This window comes from Mandrillus leucophaeus, unplaced genomic scaffold, assembly GCF_000951045.1.
Source record: "Mandrillus leucophaeus isolate KB7577 unplaced genomic scaffold, Mleu.le_1.0 Scaffold7, whole genome shotgun sequence".
Taxonomy (NCBI): Eukaryota; Metazoa; Chordata; class Mammalia; order Primates; family Cercopithecidae; genus Mandrillus; species Mandrillus leucophaeus.
In genome coordinates this window covers 7,065,574-7,085,980 of record NW_012107585.1, presented here as the reverse complement: position 1 = coordinate 7,085,980, position 20,407 = coordinate 7,065,574, and the positions used below count along the sequence as shown (strand labels likewise).

At 52.3% G+C, this 20,407-nt stretch overlaps 1 protein-coding gene across 1 annotated transcript in view; it reads left to right on the top strand.

Moving 5' to 3' along the window:
* Window positions 1-20,407, top strand: part of KDM2B (lysine (K)-specific demethylase 2B) — a 176,172-nt gene that overhangs the window by 59,889 nt on the left and 95,876 nt on the right. The window contains exons 7-9 of the mRNA XM_011964553.1: window positions 2,615-2,708; window positions 4,294-4,447; window positions 14,811-14,926. Coding sequence (XP_011819943.1) covers window positions 2,615-2,708; window positions 4,294-4,447; window positions 14,811-14,926 — 364 coding nt within the window. The remainder of the gene's footprint in view (window positions 1-2,614; window positions 2,709-4,293; window positions 4,448-14,810; window positions 14,927-20,407) is intronic.

The window sequence follows — 20,407 nt, the reverse complement described above, 5'->3', positions numbered from 1 at the left end:
CGCCGCAGGGGCCGGACAAAGCCGCGCTGTCCCAGCCACCCTGGCTCCCCTAATGCCTGCGATGGCAGGGTGGGAGGGGCGGCCAGGCTTGGCGGCCAGGAAATGAGGGACACCGGGAGGAGGGGCCTCTCCAGGAGAGGCAGGTCTGGAAGAGGCGGCCCCAGCTCCCCTAGGGGCCTCTGGATGCTGGAGGGTGACCCAGAGGGCAGATCAGACACAGACTCAACTTGGAGAACTTTCCCTGCACACTGCAGCCAGCTTGCAGCGATTCTTTTCTGCACGTGCTGGGGAGGTCACGGTTGCGGGGAGCTGGAGGATGGCAGGGTGGGGGTGACCTGGTTAGCCAGGCAGCCTTGGGGCCTGCAGCCCAAGAGGCGAGCTCCTGTCCTCTCCTCTCTGCTGTGGGTACCCGCGGGCATCCAGCTGCCGACAAGAGAAGCACGTTCTCCGGGCTCCGCCCCGCACATACTTAGATTGTTTTCCGTAGACTGTGTTCAGCTGAGGCCTGGAGGGGGTGGAAACCAAGGGTAGATTAAAAAAAGAAAAAACAAAAAACAAAAACCCCAAGTCGAAGAGATGGTTTTAGGGAAATGAGGACTAATATTTTGAAGTGGTGCTTAGAGAGAAGAGGCCAGTGTGGTCCGTGGGGGTGGGGTGGGTGAGGGCTTCAGGACCCCCCCTTTCCTTGGAGAGAAGAGGATCACCCAGGCCTTCAGGCGGGGACCCCGCTGGGCCCAGCCGGCCTACAGGTGAGGACGGTGTGGAGCCCAGCGTCGGGACTTTGACCACCCCATTGCCAGCTCCGCAGCCCGCGCCTGTCTTCGTGACAGCCTGCGTCCTGTGCTGTCAACTACACCCCTCCGATGGGGTTGCTAGGCAGCGGGGCTCTGATGTACTGGAAGGCCTTCTGATTTGTCAGCCTCCTGCAGACACATGGTTAAGGCTCCTTCCAGCCTATGGGGAGGAGGGACGCGGGCACGCCGCCTGCATACTGCTGAGCCCCCGGTCCACCTGAAAGCGAGGTGCAAAAGGCAGCCAGAGGGAGGGGGCACCTGGAGCCCTCCTCCTTCTAACCAGCTCAGCCCCACTCCCCGCATTATCTCCACTCGTGCCGGCGCGCTGTTGGCTCCTCCCTGTCCGTCCCCGCCCCATTTCTTCCCTCTTCCCCAAACCATGGAAAGGCAAAGTGCAGCGGGGAAAAGAGGTCAGTGGGGTAAGCATGTGTTGCGGGCTCCCGAGGTGCCAAGGTGCGTGGGCGTGAGTGGTGGGGAGGCTGCCCATCCATGCCACCCGGGGATCTTGTGGGAAGGGGCAAGTGGCAGGGAGGGGTCCCTGGCACCGTCATCTGCCAGGCCTGGACTTGGAAGCCTTCTCTGTGTCCCCTCCTCCTTAAGCTCTGCCCCACTCCTAGGAGGGCAGCCGTTGGGGGAGGAGGGGAGCCCTGGGTGTTTCTGCAAGGAAGGGTGGGCTCTCCAGCCCTCCATAGCACTGAGAGGGGATGGCTGCTGGCCGGTTCCTGCTTCCCCTGGATGCACTCCCCCGCCCCAGCCTCCAAGGTCCAAGTTCTTCCTCCTCCTCTCCCTGTGTGCGTGGCCACCACCCCCAATTTAATTTCTTTTAAATTCTTTACTTGTTTATAACAGCCTTACTGAGACATAATTCACAGACCATTCACCCATGTGAAAGTGTACAATTCAACGGGTTTTAGTATGTTCACAGAGTTTTGCAACCACAGTTAATTTTAGAACATTTTCATCACCCCAGAATGAAACCCTGTACCCATTAGCAGTCATTCCCCATTGTCCTGCCCCCCAGCCCCTGACACCCACTAATCTGCTTTCTGTCTCTATAGATTTGTCTACTCTGCACATTTTGTGTACGTAAGACCAGACACCGCGTGGTCTTTTGGGGCTGGAACCCCCCCTTACTTTTCTAGCTGCGTTGCTTACTTGGCAATCAATTGCAGTTTTGTTTTTTGTGTGTGGTTTTTTTTGATCATTTAACTTTTCCTGTGCATTGCTTCTTTAGGAGTGTCCCATAGTTAGGGGCAGGGGTCTTCTGCATTCTTACGCATTTCTCTCAAGGCCAGAGCTGGCTCGGGGCTGGACCTCTGGTTGAATGAATGAGGAGATGAATGGGGACTGGTAATTGGCAAGCTGTGCAGGTGGTATACAGCTGAATTCCAGGGGGCCCAGCTGCTACAAAGGGGGCTGGCAGCTTGGGAGAACTGCAGGTATCCAAGTTGTGAAGGAGCAGAGAGGAAGCCTCTAACTGGGGGAGGGCAGAGGCAGGGCAAGGGTAGGAAAAAACCAGTGTTAGGAACCTGTAAAGTAGCCTGTGGGTTGCCACTTCTCGAAAGAACCTGAAAACAAGCGTATTGCTCCCAGCCTCTGGGGTAGGTAGGCGACCAGTGCTTGAGATTTGTCACCTGATCACAGGGGCTTCCCCCGTGGGGAACTCCGATTACATTTGGATTTTTAAAGAAGAAAAAAAGAAAATTCCCCAGTGTCAGCATTTATAAAAGGGCGCCAGTTCAGGACCTCTGAAGTCCTTTGCTTACCTCTTGTGATTTAGATCTTGACTTGTGTTCTGTCTCCCTGCCACTGTGCTGCAGGTACTGTCTGATGAGCGTGAAAGGTTGTTTCACCGACTTCCACATCGACTTTGGAGGCACTTCCGTTTGGTACCATGTTTTCCGGGGTGGGAAGGTGAGTTTCAGTTGCCTTTAACTTTCTATGCATCTCCAGCTGTTTATGTGGGGAGAGGCTCACTTACCTTTCCCCCTCCTCCCACCTCCCTCCTCCGGACAGCCCTGCCCCAGGAGTACTTTCAGGATTAAATTTTTTTTTTTTTTCAGATGAAGTCTCGCTCTGTTGCCCAGGCTGGAGTGCAGTGGTGCGATCTTGGCTCACTGCAAGTTCTGCCTCCCGGGTTCACGCCATTCTCCTGCCTCAGCCTCCCGAGTGGCTGAGACTACAGGCGCCTGCCACCATGCCTGGCTAATTTTTTGTAGATTTAGTAGAGATGGGGTTTCACTGTGTTAGCTGGGATGGTCTCGATCTCCTGACCTTGTGATCCGCCCGCCTTGGCCTCCCAAAGTGCTGGGATTACAGGCGTGAGCCACCATGCCAGGCTTTATTTTTATTTTTTATTTTTTATTTTTAAGAGATAGGGCTTGCTCTGTCACCCAGGGTGGAGTGCAGTGGTGCAATCACAGCTCACTGTAGCCTCCACCTCCTGGGCTCAAGTGATCTTCCCACCTCAGCTCCCGAGTAGCTGGGACTACAGGGATACACCACCAAGCTCAACTAATTTATGTATGTTTTGTAGAGACAGAGTTTCAGCACGTTGCGCAGGCTGTTCTCAAACTCCTGGGCTCACGTGATCCTCTCGCCTCGGCCTTCCAAAGTGCTGGGATTGTAGGCGTGGGCCATGGCTCCTGGCCCAGGGTTGCTCCTTCCCCTAGAACCACCTCCTCCTTCTGGAGGGCAAGGTCAAGTTCAGCCTTTTTACATCACATCTAGACACACACGCAGGCCTGCTCCGCTCACCCAGTCCGGTGTTCTAAGCCCCTTTGGGCCAGATTTGAAGCTTGGGTTTGGCTTGAGAACGACCAGCATTCATCTTCCCTGGCTGTCTTCTCAGCTCCTGCCCGGGGACCTTCTCACTTCAAAGTCTAGTTGCCAGCACCACCTGCCTCCAGGAACATTTTGCACTGGGGACAGAATGCTAAGGGTGCTCCCTGTGTCTGCTTTTGTTGTGTGTCCACGTGGGGATGGAGGTGGGTGCTTCTTGAAAATACGCCTGTGCCACCCTGCTTGGCTGGGTCTGCATGTGCGTTTGTTGTAACTGAATGTGTTGGAAGAAATTCTGGGAGGAAGTCAACCCACTTGATTCCAGATGTTTTTCCTCCTTCTCCAAAGTGTGCACAAGCTGCGTTTATTTACTGGGCTATTTTATCTTACAACTTAGGAAATTCCCTTCCTCTCCTTCCCCCACCTCCCAGACAAGCCTGTGGTTCTGGAGAAAGCATGTCCCACCCAGTCCAGGAAGTACTCCCATCCTGGGATTTCAGCAGGAATGGAGGTTCCCTGAAGGTGGGCACAGCCCTTCCTGCTTCCCCAGAGGCTCTTTGGACCTGGCCTTGCAGAGGGTCCAGAGAGATGGATCTGTCCATCTCTCCACACCCCGCCCCTTCTCTCGCCCCCTCTCCTTCCCCAGGCAGGTGGGGCCCTTTCTCTGGATCTGGTCTGGGCCTGGGTCTCCAGCTGACTGCCTGTGTTTCCTCCCAAGATTTTTTGGCTGATTCCTCCAACGCTGCACAATTTGGCGCTGTACGAGGAGTGGGTGCTGTCAGGCAAACAGAGTGACATCTTTCTGGGAGACCGTGTGGAACGATGCCAAAGAATTGAGCTGAAGCAGGGCTACACATTTTTCATCCCTTCCGGTAGGTTCCAAGGGGCTCTCTCTGGGCTCCCCGAGTCTGCTGGGGCCTGAGCCATGGTTTTAGGCCCTGGCTCTGGACCTGATGGGTTTGACAGGCCATTGGCAGTCCCAGGGGAGCCAGCCTTGGGCTGGAGGGAAAAGCCGGGCTGGTTTCCCCTCACATCCCACCTGTATCTACCACCTGCGGGCTGGAATTCTCTCTCCCTGGAGAAGGCCTTGGGCTCTCTCAGGGGAGGCTTGAATGCCTGTGCAGGACTTCCTGTGGAGATTTGCATGTTGGGTAATGGAGGTGGGTTTGCCCTGAGGCAGGGTCTGGGGAAGGGCTGTCCACGGCCTCTGGTGGAATTCTGGATTGGCCACTTGGGGGCTGTGACTTCACTTCTTCATGCCTCGGTGTTCCCATCTGTAAAATAGGATTAAGATTTCCACAGGGTGGTTATGAGGCCTGAGTGAGCTAAGACCTCCTTGCCTCCAGTTCCTTAGAGATGAATTAAGGGCTTTTGGCTGGTTCCTGGCTCAGTCACTAGTGGATGTGGCTGATGACCTAGGGGTCAGGGAATTATCTCTTAGGTTGCATTAATGGAAGCATTCTACCTAGGATGAGGGAGGTGATAGTCCGCTGTGTAGAGGGAGGGGGTAAGGCCACAGGTAGGAGTTGTGTTTTTTTTTTGAGACGGAGACTCGCTCTGTCGCCTGGGCTGGAGTGCAGTGGCCAGATCTCAGCCCACTGCAAGCTCCACCTCCCGGGTTTACGCCATTCTCCTGCCTCAGCCTCCCGAGTAGCTGGGACTACAGGTGCCCGCCACCTTGCCCGGCTAATTTTTTGTATTTTTTAGTGGAGACGGGGTTTCACCGTGTTAGCCAGGATGGTCTCGATCTCCTGACCTCGTGATCTGCCCGTCTCAGCCTCCCAAAGTGCTGGGATTATAGGCTTGAGCCACCGTGCCCGGCTGTGCTGTTTTTGTTTTGTTTTGTTTTGTTTTTTTTTTGAGACAGTGTCGCTCTGTCACCCAGGCTGGAGTGCAGTGGTATGATCTCGGCTCACTGCAACCTCCACCTCCCGGGTTCAAGCAATTCTCATGTCTCAGCCTCCCAAGTAGCTGGGATTACAGACATGCGCCAACATGCCCAGCTAATTTTTGTATTTTTAGTAGAGATGGGGTTTTGTCATGTTGTCCTGGCTGGTCTCCAACTCCTGGCCTCAAGGGATTCTCCTTCCTTGGCCTCCCAAAGTGCTAGGATTACAGGTGTGAGCCACCGCGCCTAGCCTATGGGAAGGAGGTTTTGTTCCTCGTGGTCATTGTACTTTGGAGGTTAAATCACCCTGAAGTGGGGTGTGGGTGGGTCTGGAGACCACATTAGGTGAGATGCGTTTGAAGGAGGAATTGGGTCGCTTTACCTGAGAAAGTGAAGGCATATGGTAACTTCAGTCAGCCAGGTGAAGGACCGTCTCGTGGAAGGAGTATGGCCGAGTGGTATTGGAATAACTTGCTCTGTTAGGTAGTGAGCTCCCTGTCACTGGAGGCATGGAAGTAGAAGGTAGATATGAATGAGTCAAGGTGATTGCAGAGAATCTACAATTGGGTGGAAGCTTGGACCAGACGATAGGAGTATCCTTTGAGGCCACTAAGATATTTCTGAGAGTTGCGCTGGAAGCTGACCTTACGTCTGGACATCAAGCCCTAGTGGTGGTTGTAGTACCAGTTCCTGCTATGGGGATGGGGCCTGCACTTCGCTATTAGGGAGATTTGGGATTTGAAAGTGGCAGGGTTTAGTACGGGGATGACTTTGTTACCATGGCCCCAGGTCTGTCCTCAGACCTGCTTGGCTCAGGGAAGGGGCAGGCCCCTGCTTGGGATGGAAGGGATTGCACTTGGTGGTCAGCGTTTATGGGGACCCCCTGGCAGATGTGGAGTGGAGACTCGGGAAGGAGGTGGTATCCTCCTTCTAAGCTGTGCTCAATCCACTCTGCAGGTGCTGCTGGATTGGCCCTGGATTCAAAGGATGGCTGGAAGGCTCTTGGCCTTACTGCTGACTCTCTTTGTGACATTAGCTGGTCTCTTCCTCTCTCTGCACCTCAGCTCTCCCATCTCTACAGTGGGGGTGGGGTGGAGCTGAACTCTGGGACACTCAAGTTCCCTCCCAACCCCGTGCTCTGAGCCTAACAGGCCTTCAGTCTCTCTGTCCAGCCCTTATGCAGAGCTGGGAGGTGGCTCATCACTTTCCCGCTGTGTGGGACGGCGTGGGTGTTGATGTTGGTGACTTAAGCAAGCTGGGGGAGGTCTTGAGAAGCCGTGGCAGCAGGGGTGTGGGCGTGGCTGTCTGTTGAAGGCAGGAAGAGGAAATGTACATTTGAGATGCTGCAAGCCGAAGTCAGTTAGGTCCTGGCAAAGACTTCTGGCCCGAAGGGTTATGCGTTGAGATACCAGGATTTTTTTTTCCCTGGAGTTTTGGGAAGTACAAAAGGGACAGTTGGAATTTACCACCCTCTGAGATACAGGAGTGGGGTAGGGTGGGAGGGTGCAGCATAGTTCAGCGGTTCCCAGCCATTGATTTCATGGACCAGTGAAAAAAAACTTAGGAACAGATACAGAGTTGCCAACTTGTAATTTTGCTAAACATGGGTATTAAGATCAACAAACCCCATGGTCTATTCTGACACTAAAAAAGTTACAAGTATAAAATGTCAGAATAAAGGATAGTACTTTAACTTGGATAGTTTTTCTCATTCTGTTTCCAACCAGTGAAAACTAAAGGACCAGAGACTGGGGGTCCACTGACCTAGATGAGTAATTTTTTTTCTTTTCTTTTCTTTTTTTTTTTTTTTGGAGATGGAGTCTCTGTGGCCCAGGTTGGAGTGCAATGGCAGCATCTCAGCTCACTGCAAGCTCCGCCTCCTGGGTTCACGCCATTCTCCTGTCTCAGCCTCCCGAGTAGCTGGGATTACAGGCGCCCGCCACCTCGCCTGGCTAATTTTTTTGTATTTTTAGTAGAGATGGGGTTCACCATGTTAGCCTGGATGGTCTCGATCTCCTGACCTCGTGATCCACTTGCCTCAGCCTCCCAAACTGCTGAGATTACAGGTGTGAGCCACCGCTCCTGACCTTTTTTTTTTTTTTTTTTTTTTTTTTTTTGAGATGGAGTCTTGCTCTGTTGCCAGGCTGGAGCGTGGTGGCATGATCTTGGCTCACTGCAACTTCCGCCTCCTGTGTTCAAGCGATTCTTCTGCCTCAGCTTCCCCAATAGCTGAGATTACAGGTACACGCCACCATGCCCGGCTAATTTTTGTATTTTTAGTAGCAACGGGATTTTGCCATGTTGTCCAGGCAGGTCTCGAACTCCTGGGCTCAAATGATCTGCCCGCCTTGGCCTCCCAAAATGCTGGGGTTACAGACGTGAGCCACTGTGCCCAGCCCCTAGATGAGTATTTTAGGTCTTTCCCAGGCCTGGGGATTCTCTCCAGCATTTACACCCTCTGAACCACACGCAGACACACATCTGAGATTCATGGTACTTGACTTGTGGCTTTGCGGAGAGAGAGAGTCTTGGGAAACCCAGGAAGGGTTTGCAGCTCCCTGGATGGGAGCTTTTCCGTGCTGAAGCGGAGAATCGAATTCTGGCGTTTCCCGCCTCTGACCTGAGTTTTCATCACCATAGTGTGACCTTAGGCACCTCTCCTCCTGCCACACTGACCTCACACCTCCCAGTCCGTGGTTCAGGGAGTCTTCAGTTCTCTGAAAGCTCACAGGATGCTGATGGTTTAGGAAGACTTTCATCATAAAGGGATGCTGGATTTTGTCAGATGCTCTTTCTGTGTCTATTGAGATGACCATATGATTTTTTATTTTTAATTTTGTTTATGTGGTGTATCACATTTATTGACATGTGTTTGTTAAAGCATCCCTGGTATGAAACCCACTCGATCATGGAGGGATTATCTTGTTGATATGCTGTTCGATTTAGTTAGCTAGTATTTCGTGGGGGTTTTTTGCATCTATGTTCATCAGGGATATTGGTCTTTAGTTTTCTTTTTTTGTTATGTCTTTTCCTGGTTTGGGTATTAGGGTGATACTGGCTTCATAGAATGATTTAGGGAGGATTCTTTCTTTCCCTCTCTTTTGGAATAGTGCCAACAGGATCGGTGCCAAGTCATCTTTGTTTTGTTTTGGTTTTTTGAGACAGAGTTTTACTCTTGTCGCCCAAGCTGGAGTGCAGTGGCACGATCTCGGCTCACTGTAACCTCCGCCTCCCAGGTTCAAGTGATTCTCCAGCCATAGACTCCCAAGTAGCTGGGATTACAGGCATGTGCCGCCATGCCTGGCTAATTTTTGTATTTTTAGTAGAGATGGGGTTTCATCATGTTGCCCAGGCTGGTCTCGAACTGACCTCAGCTGATCCGCCCATCTTGCAAAGTCATCTTTGAATGTCTGATAGAATTCAGCTATGAATGCAAGGAAGACTTTATTTATTTATTTATTTATTTATTATTTTTTCATTTTTTTGAGACAGAATCTCACGCTGTCGCTTAGGCTGGAGTGCAGTGGGCATGATCTCGACTCACTGCAACCTCCACCTCCCAAGTTTAAGCGATTCTCGTGCCTCAGCCTCCTGAGTAGCTGGGATTACAAGTGTATGCTACTGGGCCTGGCTAATTTTTGTATTTTCAGTAGAGACAGGGTTTTTCCATGTTGGTCAACCTGGTCTCAAATTCCTGGCCTCAAGTGATCCTGCTGCCTCAGCCTCCCAAAGTGCTGGGATTACAGGCATGAGTCACCGCGCTCGGCTGCCAAGGAAGATTTTAAATGGCGCTGTTCTTCAGGCTTTATTCCTAGGTAATCTAGGAGAGCTGCCTGGAAGAGGAAGACTGTTGAAGGTGACTGAGGAGTAGAATGACTTGGAGAAAGGGGTTTGAGCTTGCCCTGCTGAGCTGGCCATACCTTGATGAGGCAGAGGAGGTGAGAATACAGCGTCAGGGTCAGGACATCAAGGCCACAGTCAGCAGTGCCTAGGGGTCACCAGGTGTTAGCGTTATAATTAGCAGTAAGGAAAGCTGGAGGTGGAAGTTACCCCCGGGGAACAGGAGATTGGAAACTTTTAAGTACCTGGGGTGAACCAGGTGATGTCTTTTTCCTCCAGCTCAACCTGGCCTATGGCAGCAGCCTGGCCACATTGGCGGGCTCGGCCTCCCCACTCTGACTGTGCCAGCCTGGGTGAGCTATAGTTAACAGTTATAAGTAATGAACATTTACAAATTTTATTTTATTTTATTGAGTCAGGGTCTTACTCTGTTGCCCAGGCTGGAGTAGCATGGCTTGATCCAGTGAACATTTTATGTACATTATTTATCTTCTCTGCAAGCATTTATGGAAAAATTTAATATTCCCCACCTATTTTTAAAAAAAATTTTTTTTAGGCCGGGCGCAGTGGCTCACACGTGTAATCCCAGCACTTTGGGAGGCCAAGGCGGGCAGATGACGAGGTCAGGAGATCGAGACCATCCTGGCTAACATGGTGAAACCCTGTCTCTACTAAAAATACCAAAAATATATATATATATTAGCCGGGTGTGGTGGCGAGTGCCTGTAGTTCCCAGATACTCGGGAGGCTAGGGAGGAGAATGGCGTGAACCTGGGAGGCAGAGCTTGCAGTGAGCCGAGATTGCGCCACTGCACTCCAGCCTGGGTGACAGAGCAAAAGACTCTGTCTCAAAAAAAAAAGAAAAAAAAATTTAATTTTTGAGACAGAGTTTTGCTCTCGTTGCCCAGGCTGGAGTACAATGGCACGATCTCACGATCTCAGCTCACTGCAACCTCTGCCTCCTGGGTTCAAGCTTCTCCTGCCTCAACCTCCTGAGTAGCTGGGATCACAAGCATGCGCCACCACGCCCAGCTAATTTTTGTAGTTTTAGTGGAAATGGGATTTTACTGTGTTTCCCAGGCTAGTCTTGAACTCCTGACCTCAGGTGATCTGCCCATCTCAGCCTCCCCAAGTGCTGGGATTACAGGTGTGAGCCACTGTGCCAGGCTAAGAAAAAATTTAAATTTTGTTTTAGAGACAGGGTCTTGCTCTTTTGCCCAGGCTGGAGTGCAATGGTGTGATCACAGCTCATTGCAGCCTTGCCTTGACCTCCTGGGCTTAAACAATCGTCCTATCCCAGCCTCTAGAGTAGCTGGGACTACAGGCATGTGACACCGTTTTTTTTAAAACAAATACAGAAAATACCTAAGGCCTAAAATCTCACAGTGACCAGGTCAGAGTAAGAACCCAGGTGTGCCTACTTTCAAAACACACATTCCTAAGTATACCTACCTTGAACCCCAGCAGCTTGGGAGTCAGGAGACTTGGGATCTGGGCCTCCTTTTTAACTCTGTGACTATGTGTGAACTATTTGCTTATTTAACAAACTTCTTTTTTTTTTTCCCTGAAGCGGAGTCTTGCTCTGTCACCCAGGCTGGAGTGCAATGGCACGATACAGTGAAACTCTGTCTTTTGAAACTCTGTCTCAAAAAAAACAAAAACCAACAAAACAACAACAAAAGAAATATCTCAATTTTTAAACATGGGGTGGTGTGAAGTAATTGGCCCCTGATCCCAACTATGAGGTCCTTGAAGGGAGAGGCTATCCTCACTTCATCTCAGCAGCCACAGGGCCGTTCCTGATCCTGACCCGGTGCAGGGAGTTCACTGATGTCAGTGAAGGAAGCCAGGGTCCGATTGGGTTGTGGGCATCTGTGAGGTGCCCCGTGTCGAGTTCTGAGACCTCTGTGTTTATTCCTGCCAAAGTCGCAGAGGAGGAGGCAGATGTGGGTGGGGCCTTTGGATTCTGAGTCCTGAGCGTCTTGGTTGTGGGTGAGACTCCACGTGCCCCCGCTGCCCTTCTTGGACCCCCTCAGGTCCCAGAGAATGTGCTGCTTTGTGGATCACTGGCTTCCCATCCATGACTGCATCTGTACCTGGTTGCTTGGCCTGAATAGCCTCTGTTTATTGCCTTCATATTGTCGATGACTCTGGCTGGAAGCTGGAGGCAGATGCCAGCGTCCCCAGCCCAGGCAGCAGCCGGGGAACACCGGCTCTCATGCTTCCTGGGCTGTCAAGAGGCCATCAGGGGCGGTACGGATGGGCCCACGAACGCTGTTATTTCCACGCCTCCTTCCCGAGGCAGGCGTGTGGGTAACGAAGCAGATGTGAGCAGAGCTGGGGGAGGGACGTGGTGGTGGCTAATCCAGGGGTGGCTGCCTGACCCACCCTTGAGGCCCTGCTGGGAAGGGGAGTGGGTAGAAGCTTCTAGAATCCCTTGAGCGTCTGGGCGTGCAGATCCCCTGCCCCCTCCTTGCAGCAGCAGCCTCTTCTGTGTTCCTCTTTGCTCACGCATCAGGGCAACAGATGTAAGTCAGGTGTGTCGGCCTCTGCACCTGCCAGGAGAATAGGGAGAGTCCAGGGCTGGTAAAGATGGATGCACGTGGGCACCATCCTCTACCAGAGCCCTCATGATCGACTGAGACGACCACAGATACCAATGCCAGTTGCTTATATGGGTTCAGGACTTGCTCAGCAAGTTCCCCAGAAGGGAGGAGAGTGGAGGGGACAGGCTGGAATCCCAGCCCCTGGACTTGGGCTTTCCGCAGAGAGGGAGGTGGACTTGTGAGGCCGTATAAGACGCACCTGCATCTTATACGCACCATCCTCGTTGCCTGTACAACTAGGAAATGTTGCCAGGATAATGGGGCTGGCGACAGTAACAACATTCAATAGCATGGTTCCACTTGGTGGAAACATGGAAATGTTGAGGTCAGCCTGCAGGCAGCAGAGGCAGGAGACTGAAGTGGATGTGGAGACAGAGGCTCTTTCAGGGCGGCAGCCATGCTCCTGTGCAGAGGAGGGTGAAGGCGGTGGGGTGGGAAGCTGGGGAGCTCGACAGCCACTTGCAACTGCACACCTGGTCAGCACAGCAGCTGTCTTTCATGGCCCACGCCAGAGGCTCTGGAAGCCAGGCACAGAATGAGGTTCCCTAAAGCAAAGCCCTCGTGCTTTTACTGGGCAGCACTGGGCTCCTGGTGACGAGCTTTGCCTTGCTCTCCCCTGAGGATGGCCAGCTCTGTTCCATGCGTTGCCCTGGTGGGGAGAGCCAGCGGCTGAGTGTCCATTGCAGATGCCAGCAGTGGCCTCACAGTCTGTGCTGTCTTCCAGGCGGTAGTGTTGCTCCCAGCAGCGGTGACCACCCATGACTCAGGGCTGGCGTGTTTCATTGGGGAAAAGAGACTGGAACCGCTCGGGCTTGGGGGGCAGGGGCAGTTGCTGTAATTTTCCTCAGAGCAAAAGAATAAAGTGCATGGCCGGGAGAGGAGGGGACAGTGGCCTCCAGGGCCAGGCCCTTCAGGGTGCAGGGTCTTGGGGTGCCGCCACCCTTCCCTCTCCTGCACCCTTCCCCCAGCCGACCCTCCTCTGTCCTTCACTGTGAGTCGCTCCGCCTCTGTCCGCCCTTGTCCTTATTTCTCTCTGCATTTCTCCTTTTGCCTCCCCTCTGTATTTCCCTGCCTGTCCCCCGGGACTCACAGGCCTGTGTGGAGCCATTAATGCAGCGGCAGCTGTACAGCGTGGTGGCTAAAAACGGAGCTGCTGTCGCTTGCCAGCTGCGATTCGTTCAGCAAGTGACTTTCCCCTTTGTGCCCTCAGTTTCAGCATCTGTGAATTGGGGTTGATTCTCCTCCTGCCCATCCCCTGACCCCACGCTGTGTGACCCGGCAGCCAGGAGCCACACACATGTCACCTGAGTACTTGCAGTATGGCCACTGTGAATTGCAATGCGTTAGCTCTGTGTCCCAGTGAATGAGGGGCTTACTCCCAGCCTTCATGGACCATGCGGAGCCTGACTTCCCAGGCTCAAAATCCTGATAGGTGGCTTCATTTTTCTGTGCCTCACTTTCCTCATCCGTAATTTTTGTTGTTGTTTTTGACTCTGTCCCCCAGGCTGGAGTACAGTGGCTCACTGCAACCTCCACCTCCCGGGTTCAAGGAATTCTCATGCCTCCATCTCCCAAGTAGCTGGGATGATAGGCATGTCTCACCACGCCTGGCTAATTTTTGTATTTTTAGTAGACACGGGTTTCGCCATATTGGCCAGGCTGGTCTCGAACTCCTGACCTCAGGTGATCCTTCTGCCTCGACCTTCCAAAGTGCTGGGATTATAGGCATAAGCCACCGTGCCTGGCCCTCATCTGTAAATTGAGGTTGAACATAGTATACACTTTTTAGGGATTTCATGAGAATCAATGAGTTAAGGCCCAGAAAGCCCTTAGACCACTGTGCCTGGCACAAGGTGGGCCCTCTGTTGTCCTTTTTTCTTTTTTTTTTCTCTTTGAGATGGTCTTGCTCTCTTACCCAGACTGGAGTGCAGGGGCATTATCACAGCTCACTGAAGACTCAAACTCTGGAGCTCAGGTGATCCTCCCACCGCAGCCTCCTGAGTAGCTGGGACAACAGGTGTGCACCACCATGCCCCGCTATTTATTTATTTTTTTAGAGATGAGGTCTTACTATATTGCCCGGGCTGATCTCAAACTCCTGAGCTCAAGGTCTTTGCACCTCAGCCTCACAAGTGCTGGGATCACAGAGGTGCACCACTACACCTGGCCCTGCCTCCATTTCCCTTGTGGTGGTGACTGTGTCTGGCTCCCGGCTGGGAGCCTGAAGAGATGGAAACCTGCAGCTCCCAGCTGTGAGAAGCTGCAGGAGAGACTTACCAGCAGCCAGCAGCCCGTGGGGCAGAGTTGAAGGCAGAGCTGAGGGGGGCATGCAGGCATTGTGTGACCAAGGAGACTGTGTGGAAAGGGGCCTGGGTGGAGTGTGATGACAAGAAGATGGACTTGGGCGGAGGAAAGTGCTTGGGTCCTGCAGCTCTGGCAAGACGTCAGTCCTTCGTCATGGTTCCAAGCATCCTTTGTGACCCCTGTGGGATGGTGGGGAAAGGCTCTGGACCTGTGTGCCACCTGGGAGGGGAGGCAGGACTCCCTGGCCCGCGTGTAGGTGGGGAAAGGGCCTGCCTCTCTGCTGGCCATTGCAGCCAGGTCCCCGGAGGAAGCTTTTGTCATCACAGTCCTCAAGAAGTGGGGGCTGATCTGCAGCTTCCCGGCTCCTGACTTGAGCCGGGCAGTGGTTGCTCAGGGCTGCAAGTGTGAGTCTTCTCGGCGACCCAGGCCTGGGTGTTCTGCAGCAGGCATCGCTGGGCACCGCTGCTCCAGGCCCTGGCTGCTCTTCTCCACTCCCTGCGCTCTCCTGCACGCTCGCTCTCCCTCCCTGCAGCCTTGTGAGGTGTGGGAGCCCACAGGGGCCAGCGACTCATCCTCTCCTTGCCCTTCCCACCCCAGGTTGGATCCATGCCGTCTACACCCCTGTAGACTCTTTGGTATTCGGCGGAAACATCCTGCACAGCTTTAACGTGCCCATGCAGCTGCGGATCTACGAGATCGAGGACAGGACGCGGGTAAGAAGGTTCCCTTCTCTCCTCGCGTGCGTGCCCGGCCCCTGAGCTCTGCCGATGCTCCGTGTGTGGGACAGGTCATGCTGAAGTCCTCCACAGTTGCCCCTCTCCCTCCTGCTTCCTGCCTCAAGCTGGCCTCAGTTCTGGTTCTGCAGGGCAGGGGGCAGGGGAATGCCCGCAGGAGCCCCACCCGGAGGCCCTGGAGTTTCTGTTCACCTCCAGGTTGGGGGCAGCCAAAACCCCCTTGGGGAAGAGGAAGTACCTCTGAGAAAGCACCGTGAGATTTCAGGGACCCTGCCTCTTCCTCCTCCTCACATGGAGAAAGTGGTGCGAGGGATTGGGAGATTTGGTCACTGTTATTTGGAGGATGGGTGTGGATCTTGGAAGGGCCTGGCCTGGTCCGAGGTCAGGTCTTGGCTATGTGTTTTCCCCAGGGACCCCAGATCTGACTGGGGAGAGACCCTGAGGAAGCCAGTGTCTGAGTCCCCCTGGGTACTGTCTCTGAGCTAGTCTCCATATGTGCTGGGGACGTCCCTAGTTCCCTGGGGCCGAGGCTTTTCTCTGCCCTTGATGGGGACGGTGCTAGTTTCCCACACATCAAGTTTCCTTTACTCACCCCACGTCCTAGGACCAAGGGCGGAGGCTCAGGTAACTGATGTGTGTCCTTTGCTCCATGAGTGTCCCTGAAAAGGACAAGTGGCCCGACCTTGCCACCGCCTTTCTCATGCTAGGACTTGATCACGTGTCCCCAGGCACGTAAGACAAGTCCCAAACTGGGTAAAAAACTGAAGACTTGGGGCCGGGCTCACGCCTGTAATCACAGCACTTTGGGAGGCCGAGGTGGGTGGATCACTTGAGGTCAGGAGTTCGAGACCAGCGTGGCCAACATGATGAAACCCTGTCTTTACCAAAAATACCAAAAAACCAGGCGTGGTGGTGCGAGCCTGTAGTCCCAGCCACTTGGGAGGCTGTGGTGGGAGGGTGGTTTGAGCCTGGGAGGTGGAGGTTGCAGTGAACTGAGTTCGCGCCACTGCACTCCATCCTGGGCAACAGAGCCAGACCAGTCTCATACATAAAACAAAACAAAACAAAACAAACCCTGGAGACTTGGGGCAAAAAAGGCCCATTTTTCGTTCTACTAGTTCCTGTTTTTTCAACACAGCTATTCAAATATTCATTTTCTTTTATTTAAATTGAGATATAATTCATATACCCTAAAATTTACCATTCAAAGTATACAATTCAGTGGTTTTTAGTGTCTTTACAAGGTTGTGTCATCATCACCACTAATTCCAGAACATTTTCATCACTCCGAAAAGAAACCTTGTACCCACAAGCAGTCACTTCCTGTTTCTCCCCGCCTTTCCCCTGGCTACCCCTCATCTCTTTTCTATCTCTGTGGATTTGCCTATTCTGGACATGCGATGTAATTGGAGTCATTCAATATGTGGCCTTTTGTGTCTGGTTTCTTTCACGTAGCATAATGATTTCCAGGTTCATCCACATTGTAGCATGTGTCAGAGCTTCATTCCTTTTCATGGCTGAATAATATTCCATTCTGTAGCCAGACCACACCATTTCTTCTTGGGATTTGCCTCTGAGATGACTTTTTGCCCTGGTGAGGTGTTGCTCTGCGTAGATCTAAGGAGAGTTCTCACAAGGGCACCTGCTCTGTACCGAGCCCCTGTCTCTGCTGAGGCCTTGGTTTGCACAAAATCACATACATGAGCAAAGTATTAGCTACCACCTTTGTATCAGAACATTGAACAGTCTCGGCATTGCGGGCCCTTGTCTGGGGGTTTCCTGGAGACCACTTGGAGCTGTGTTTGGTGGTCAGATGTTGCGAGGCGTGTGTACCTCTTCAGATTGATGCGTGACGCCTAGATCTGCAGAGACCTGTGTCTGGACTGGGTTCCTGTGGGAGGCCCTCGTTTTGTGGACTTTCTCCCGTCTCCTCTCTGTGGCCTGCCATCCCCGTCCCACCTGGGGAAGGCCAGCCCCCACCCTGGTCTGCAGGAGCCGCCCTGTGGCGTTCAGGAGAAGAAAGGCACTGTTTGGACATAAGTGGCCATCTCACAGTCTGGGTCAATGCTGTCTGGGGCTCCGGCCAACTGTTCTTTGGCCTGTCCTGGAGTACAGGCCAGTTTGTGCACGAGCAGATGTGTGGAATAGAGACGGAGAAATCTAGTAGAAGTCAGGTCCACGACTTTCCAGGCAATTCCTGAAAGCTGGAGTCAGGCTGGGATTTCTAAAGGCTGTGGCAACTTGCTGGACAACCACCCCATCCCCCTGGGAATTCAATTGTAAAGTCAGTGGATTTGGGCCCCATGGTTCCCTTAGGAGCCCAGCTTCCCTCCCCCACCCATGACGATTGGCAGGGTGCTGGCCGGACCCCGAGTGTCACACTGAGCTTATGTGGAATATCACATCCTCATCGAGAATGGCAGGTCCGCTCCCCCACCAGTGCCTACTGTCCCTTCCCTTGAGTGGGCACCCCATCTGGTTTCAGTGAAGCAGGCTGGCAGCGGGGGGCTCGGGGCAGACTGGGCTGGGAACAGCGGCAGGCTGTTTAATCTGCTTTGATTTCTAATCTTGGGAGAGGGGCTTGGCTACTAGGCCCAATTGTTTATGCCTTAGGAGCCAGGGCAGACAAAAGGCACGGGGGAGGGAGTTCTGGAACCAGATAAGATGCCAGGGCTCCTTGTCAGCTCACTACAGCTTCATTCTTTACAGCCCTGAGAGCTTTCTTAAGAATGTTATGGCCATTTAAAAATAGTGTTTTAAAGGCTGGGCATGGTGGCTTACACCTGTAATCGCAGCAGTTTTGGGAGGCTGAGGTGGGGGGATTACCTGAGGTCAGGAGTTCGAGATCAACCTGGCCAACACGGTGAAACCCCGTCTCTACTAAAAATACAAAAATTAGCGGGGCTTGGTGGTGCATGCCTGTAATCGCAGTTACGTGGGAGGCTGAGGCAGGAGAATCGCTTGAACCCATGAGGCAAAGGTTGCAGTGAGCTGAGATTGCACCACTACACTCCAGCCTGGGCAACAAGAGCAAAACTCCATCTCAAAAAAAAAAAAAACAAAAACGTGTTTTAAGAGTCCTAAAACATGGCTTTGCCTGGAAACCAAATGCAGGAGGTGGGAAAGAGGGAACCATCCGTCTCCAAGCTCCGTGGTGTGGCTTTGTCTTAGAAAAAGAATTTGCCTGGCCGGGCGCCGGTGGCTCACGCCTGTAATCCCAGCACTTTGGGAGGCCAAGGCAGGCGGATGATCTGAGGTCAGGAGTTCAAGACCGGCCTGGCCAACATGGTGAAACCTCATCTTTACTGAAAAAATACAAAAATTAGCCAGGCGTGGTGGTGCACGCCTGTAGTCCCAGCTAATCGGTAGGTTGAGGCAGAATTGCTTGAACCCAGGAGGCGGAGGTTGCAGTGCGCTTAGATTGAGCCATTGCACTCCAACCTGGGCAACAGAGTGAGACTCCATCTCAAAAAAAAAACAAAAAGAAAAAAGAAAAGAATTTGCCTTTGTGGGCCAAGGTGGGGACCCCTATCTAAACTAGGGAGCTCCAGGGTTCCCTAGGAAGCTGTGTCTTACGTAACCTCACCATTTAAATTTTTCTGGCAAGATGATAGGTGACCCCATCCTGCAGTGTCACTGCCCACGAGGCGGCACAAACAGATACAAGCATTTGGGGACTAGTGGATTTCCATCCCCAGCCTTTGTAGGTGAAATCTTCCCTTCCCCTCATCCTGAAGCTGTGAAGAGTGATGGAAGAGTGACGGTAGCGAGTGGATATGTTGTGTGTTTGGTACCTAAAACATCTCGATAATCACTACATTCTTTTAACTTCAGTGAGGTTGATAAGGAATAGATATGGTCCAAATGATCATTAAACTGCCATCTCTCTTATATTTATCTTTTATTTATCTCCCCCCCCACCCCCACCCCCGCCCAATAGCTCTAGTGAAAGCAGCCTTCCCAGAAAAGGTAATGCCGACACACCCCATTCCCTCACAGCCAGTGAATCTATTTGGAAATTGCAAATAATTTACCTTCCCTCTCCCCTTCCCCCTATCATTGGACTTTTTTTTTTTTTCCATTGATTTTTTTTTTTTTTTTTTTTTCCAGGAGAAAAACAAATTGTAGGACACTTCCACCCACTCTCACATTTTGACTTTTTCAAGTCCTTGAGACCTGGGAGTTCTAGATACACCCGAGAAACTTTCATTGTCATCTCCTGAGGTCACTCAGCTTGAAGATGACTTAGGCCTCTGAGGAAGGGCTGAGGTGGCACCTGAGGTCCTCTGGTAGACGGATGACCTGCAGGCTGGGAGCATTGCATGCCTTGTGACTGCCTTGCCTTTTGTTTTGGACTGACGTTGGTTAACTCAATTTGGTGAGGCTCCGAGTCTGTCAACAAATAATGTTGAGCAACCGTATGTTTAATGTCCCCAGGCATGTGGCTGAAACCTTTTGAAGGCGAAGGGTGGAAGGCGACAACCTGTTTGTAAGTCAATTCTTTGCAAATTTTTGTTTCCCACAGTCCTCTCTTGGAAAAAAAAAATAAAATGAAAAAATAAATTTGAATTCCTTCCTCAGCATTTGTTTTCACCCAGCTGGTTTCCCTTGGGTTCAGCAACAAAGAAAGGAGACTTATCTTTCCCTCCTGAAATGCAGCCCCCCAATTTTTTGCCCCTGATTTAGAAAGATTCCCAGGTGGTCATGGTGTCTGAGTAGAGTAACTTGGACAGTGTCAAAAAGATTTGAAAAGTCAAAGCCGACTTCAGAGATTTACCAATCAAGTCTCATGTTAGGAAATGTGGATGGGGGTCTGTCTGTCCTCAGCCTGCTTTTTAGGTATTGGTAATTTCTTCCAAAATCTTTTGTCCCTTTCTTTTGAATAGAGGTGGGGCTGAGGTCCCCTAAACCCTTCTTCATAGGAAATCAAGGTTTGCTTCATGCCTAGGAGGCCCTCTGTTTTACACTCCAGAGGGCACCGATCTAGTAACTATGAGAAAAGATGACTGCTCTCCCAGCACTGAAACTGGGGATCTCAGGAAAGGAGCTGGAGCCAAGGAAACCGCTAGGTGATAGTCCCCACTCTGTGCATCCCCCCGGGGGCTGAAGAGCATGCGGTGGCCATGATCTCATTGCAAAGCATTCCATCCATCAGAGGCAGGCAGAGCCCAGCACCCAGTGTGCAGGTGGAGAGAGGAGGCCCCGCAGTGGGAGGAGGCCTTGAGGCCAGGAGCTGAGTGAGAGCCAGGACTCTCAGAGACACTGGGTTTGGGCCTTTTCCAGATGCGCACTTTGAGAAATGTAGGAAAATAGCATTTTAGGGCAAAAGGAGAACCGAGGTCGGCTTCTAGTTGTCTTTGTCCCAGATGGGGAATGTCACCTGTTTATCGTCAGCAGAGAGCAGGGCAGTGGGGGTGGGTGAGTGCGATTCGGGGAGGGGGAGAGAGTGTGAGTAGGAGG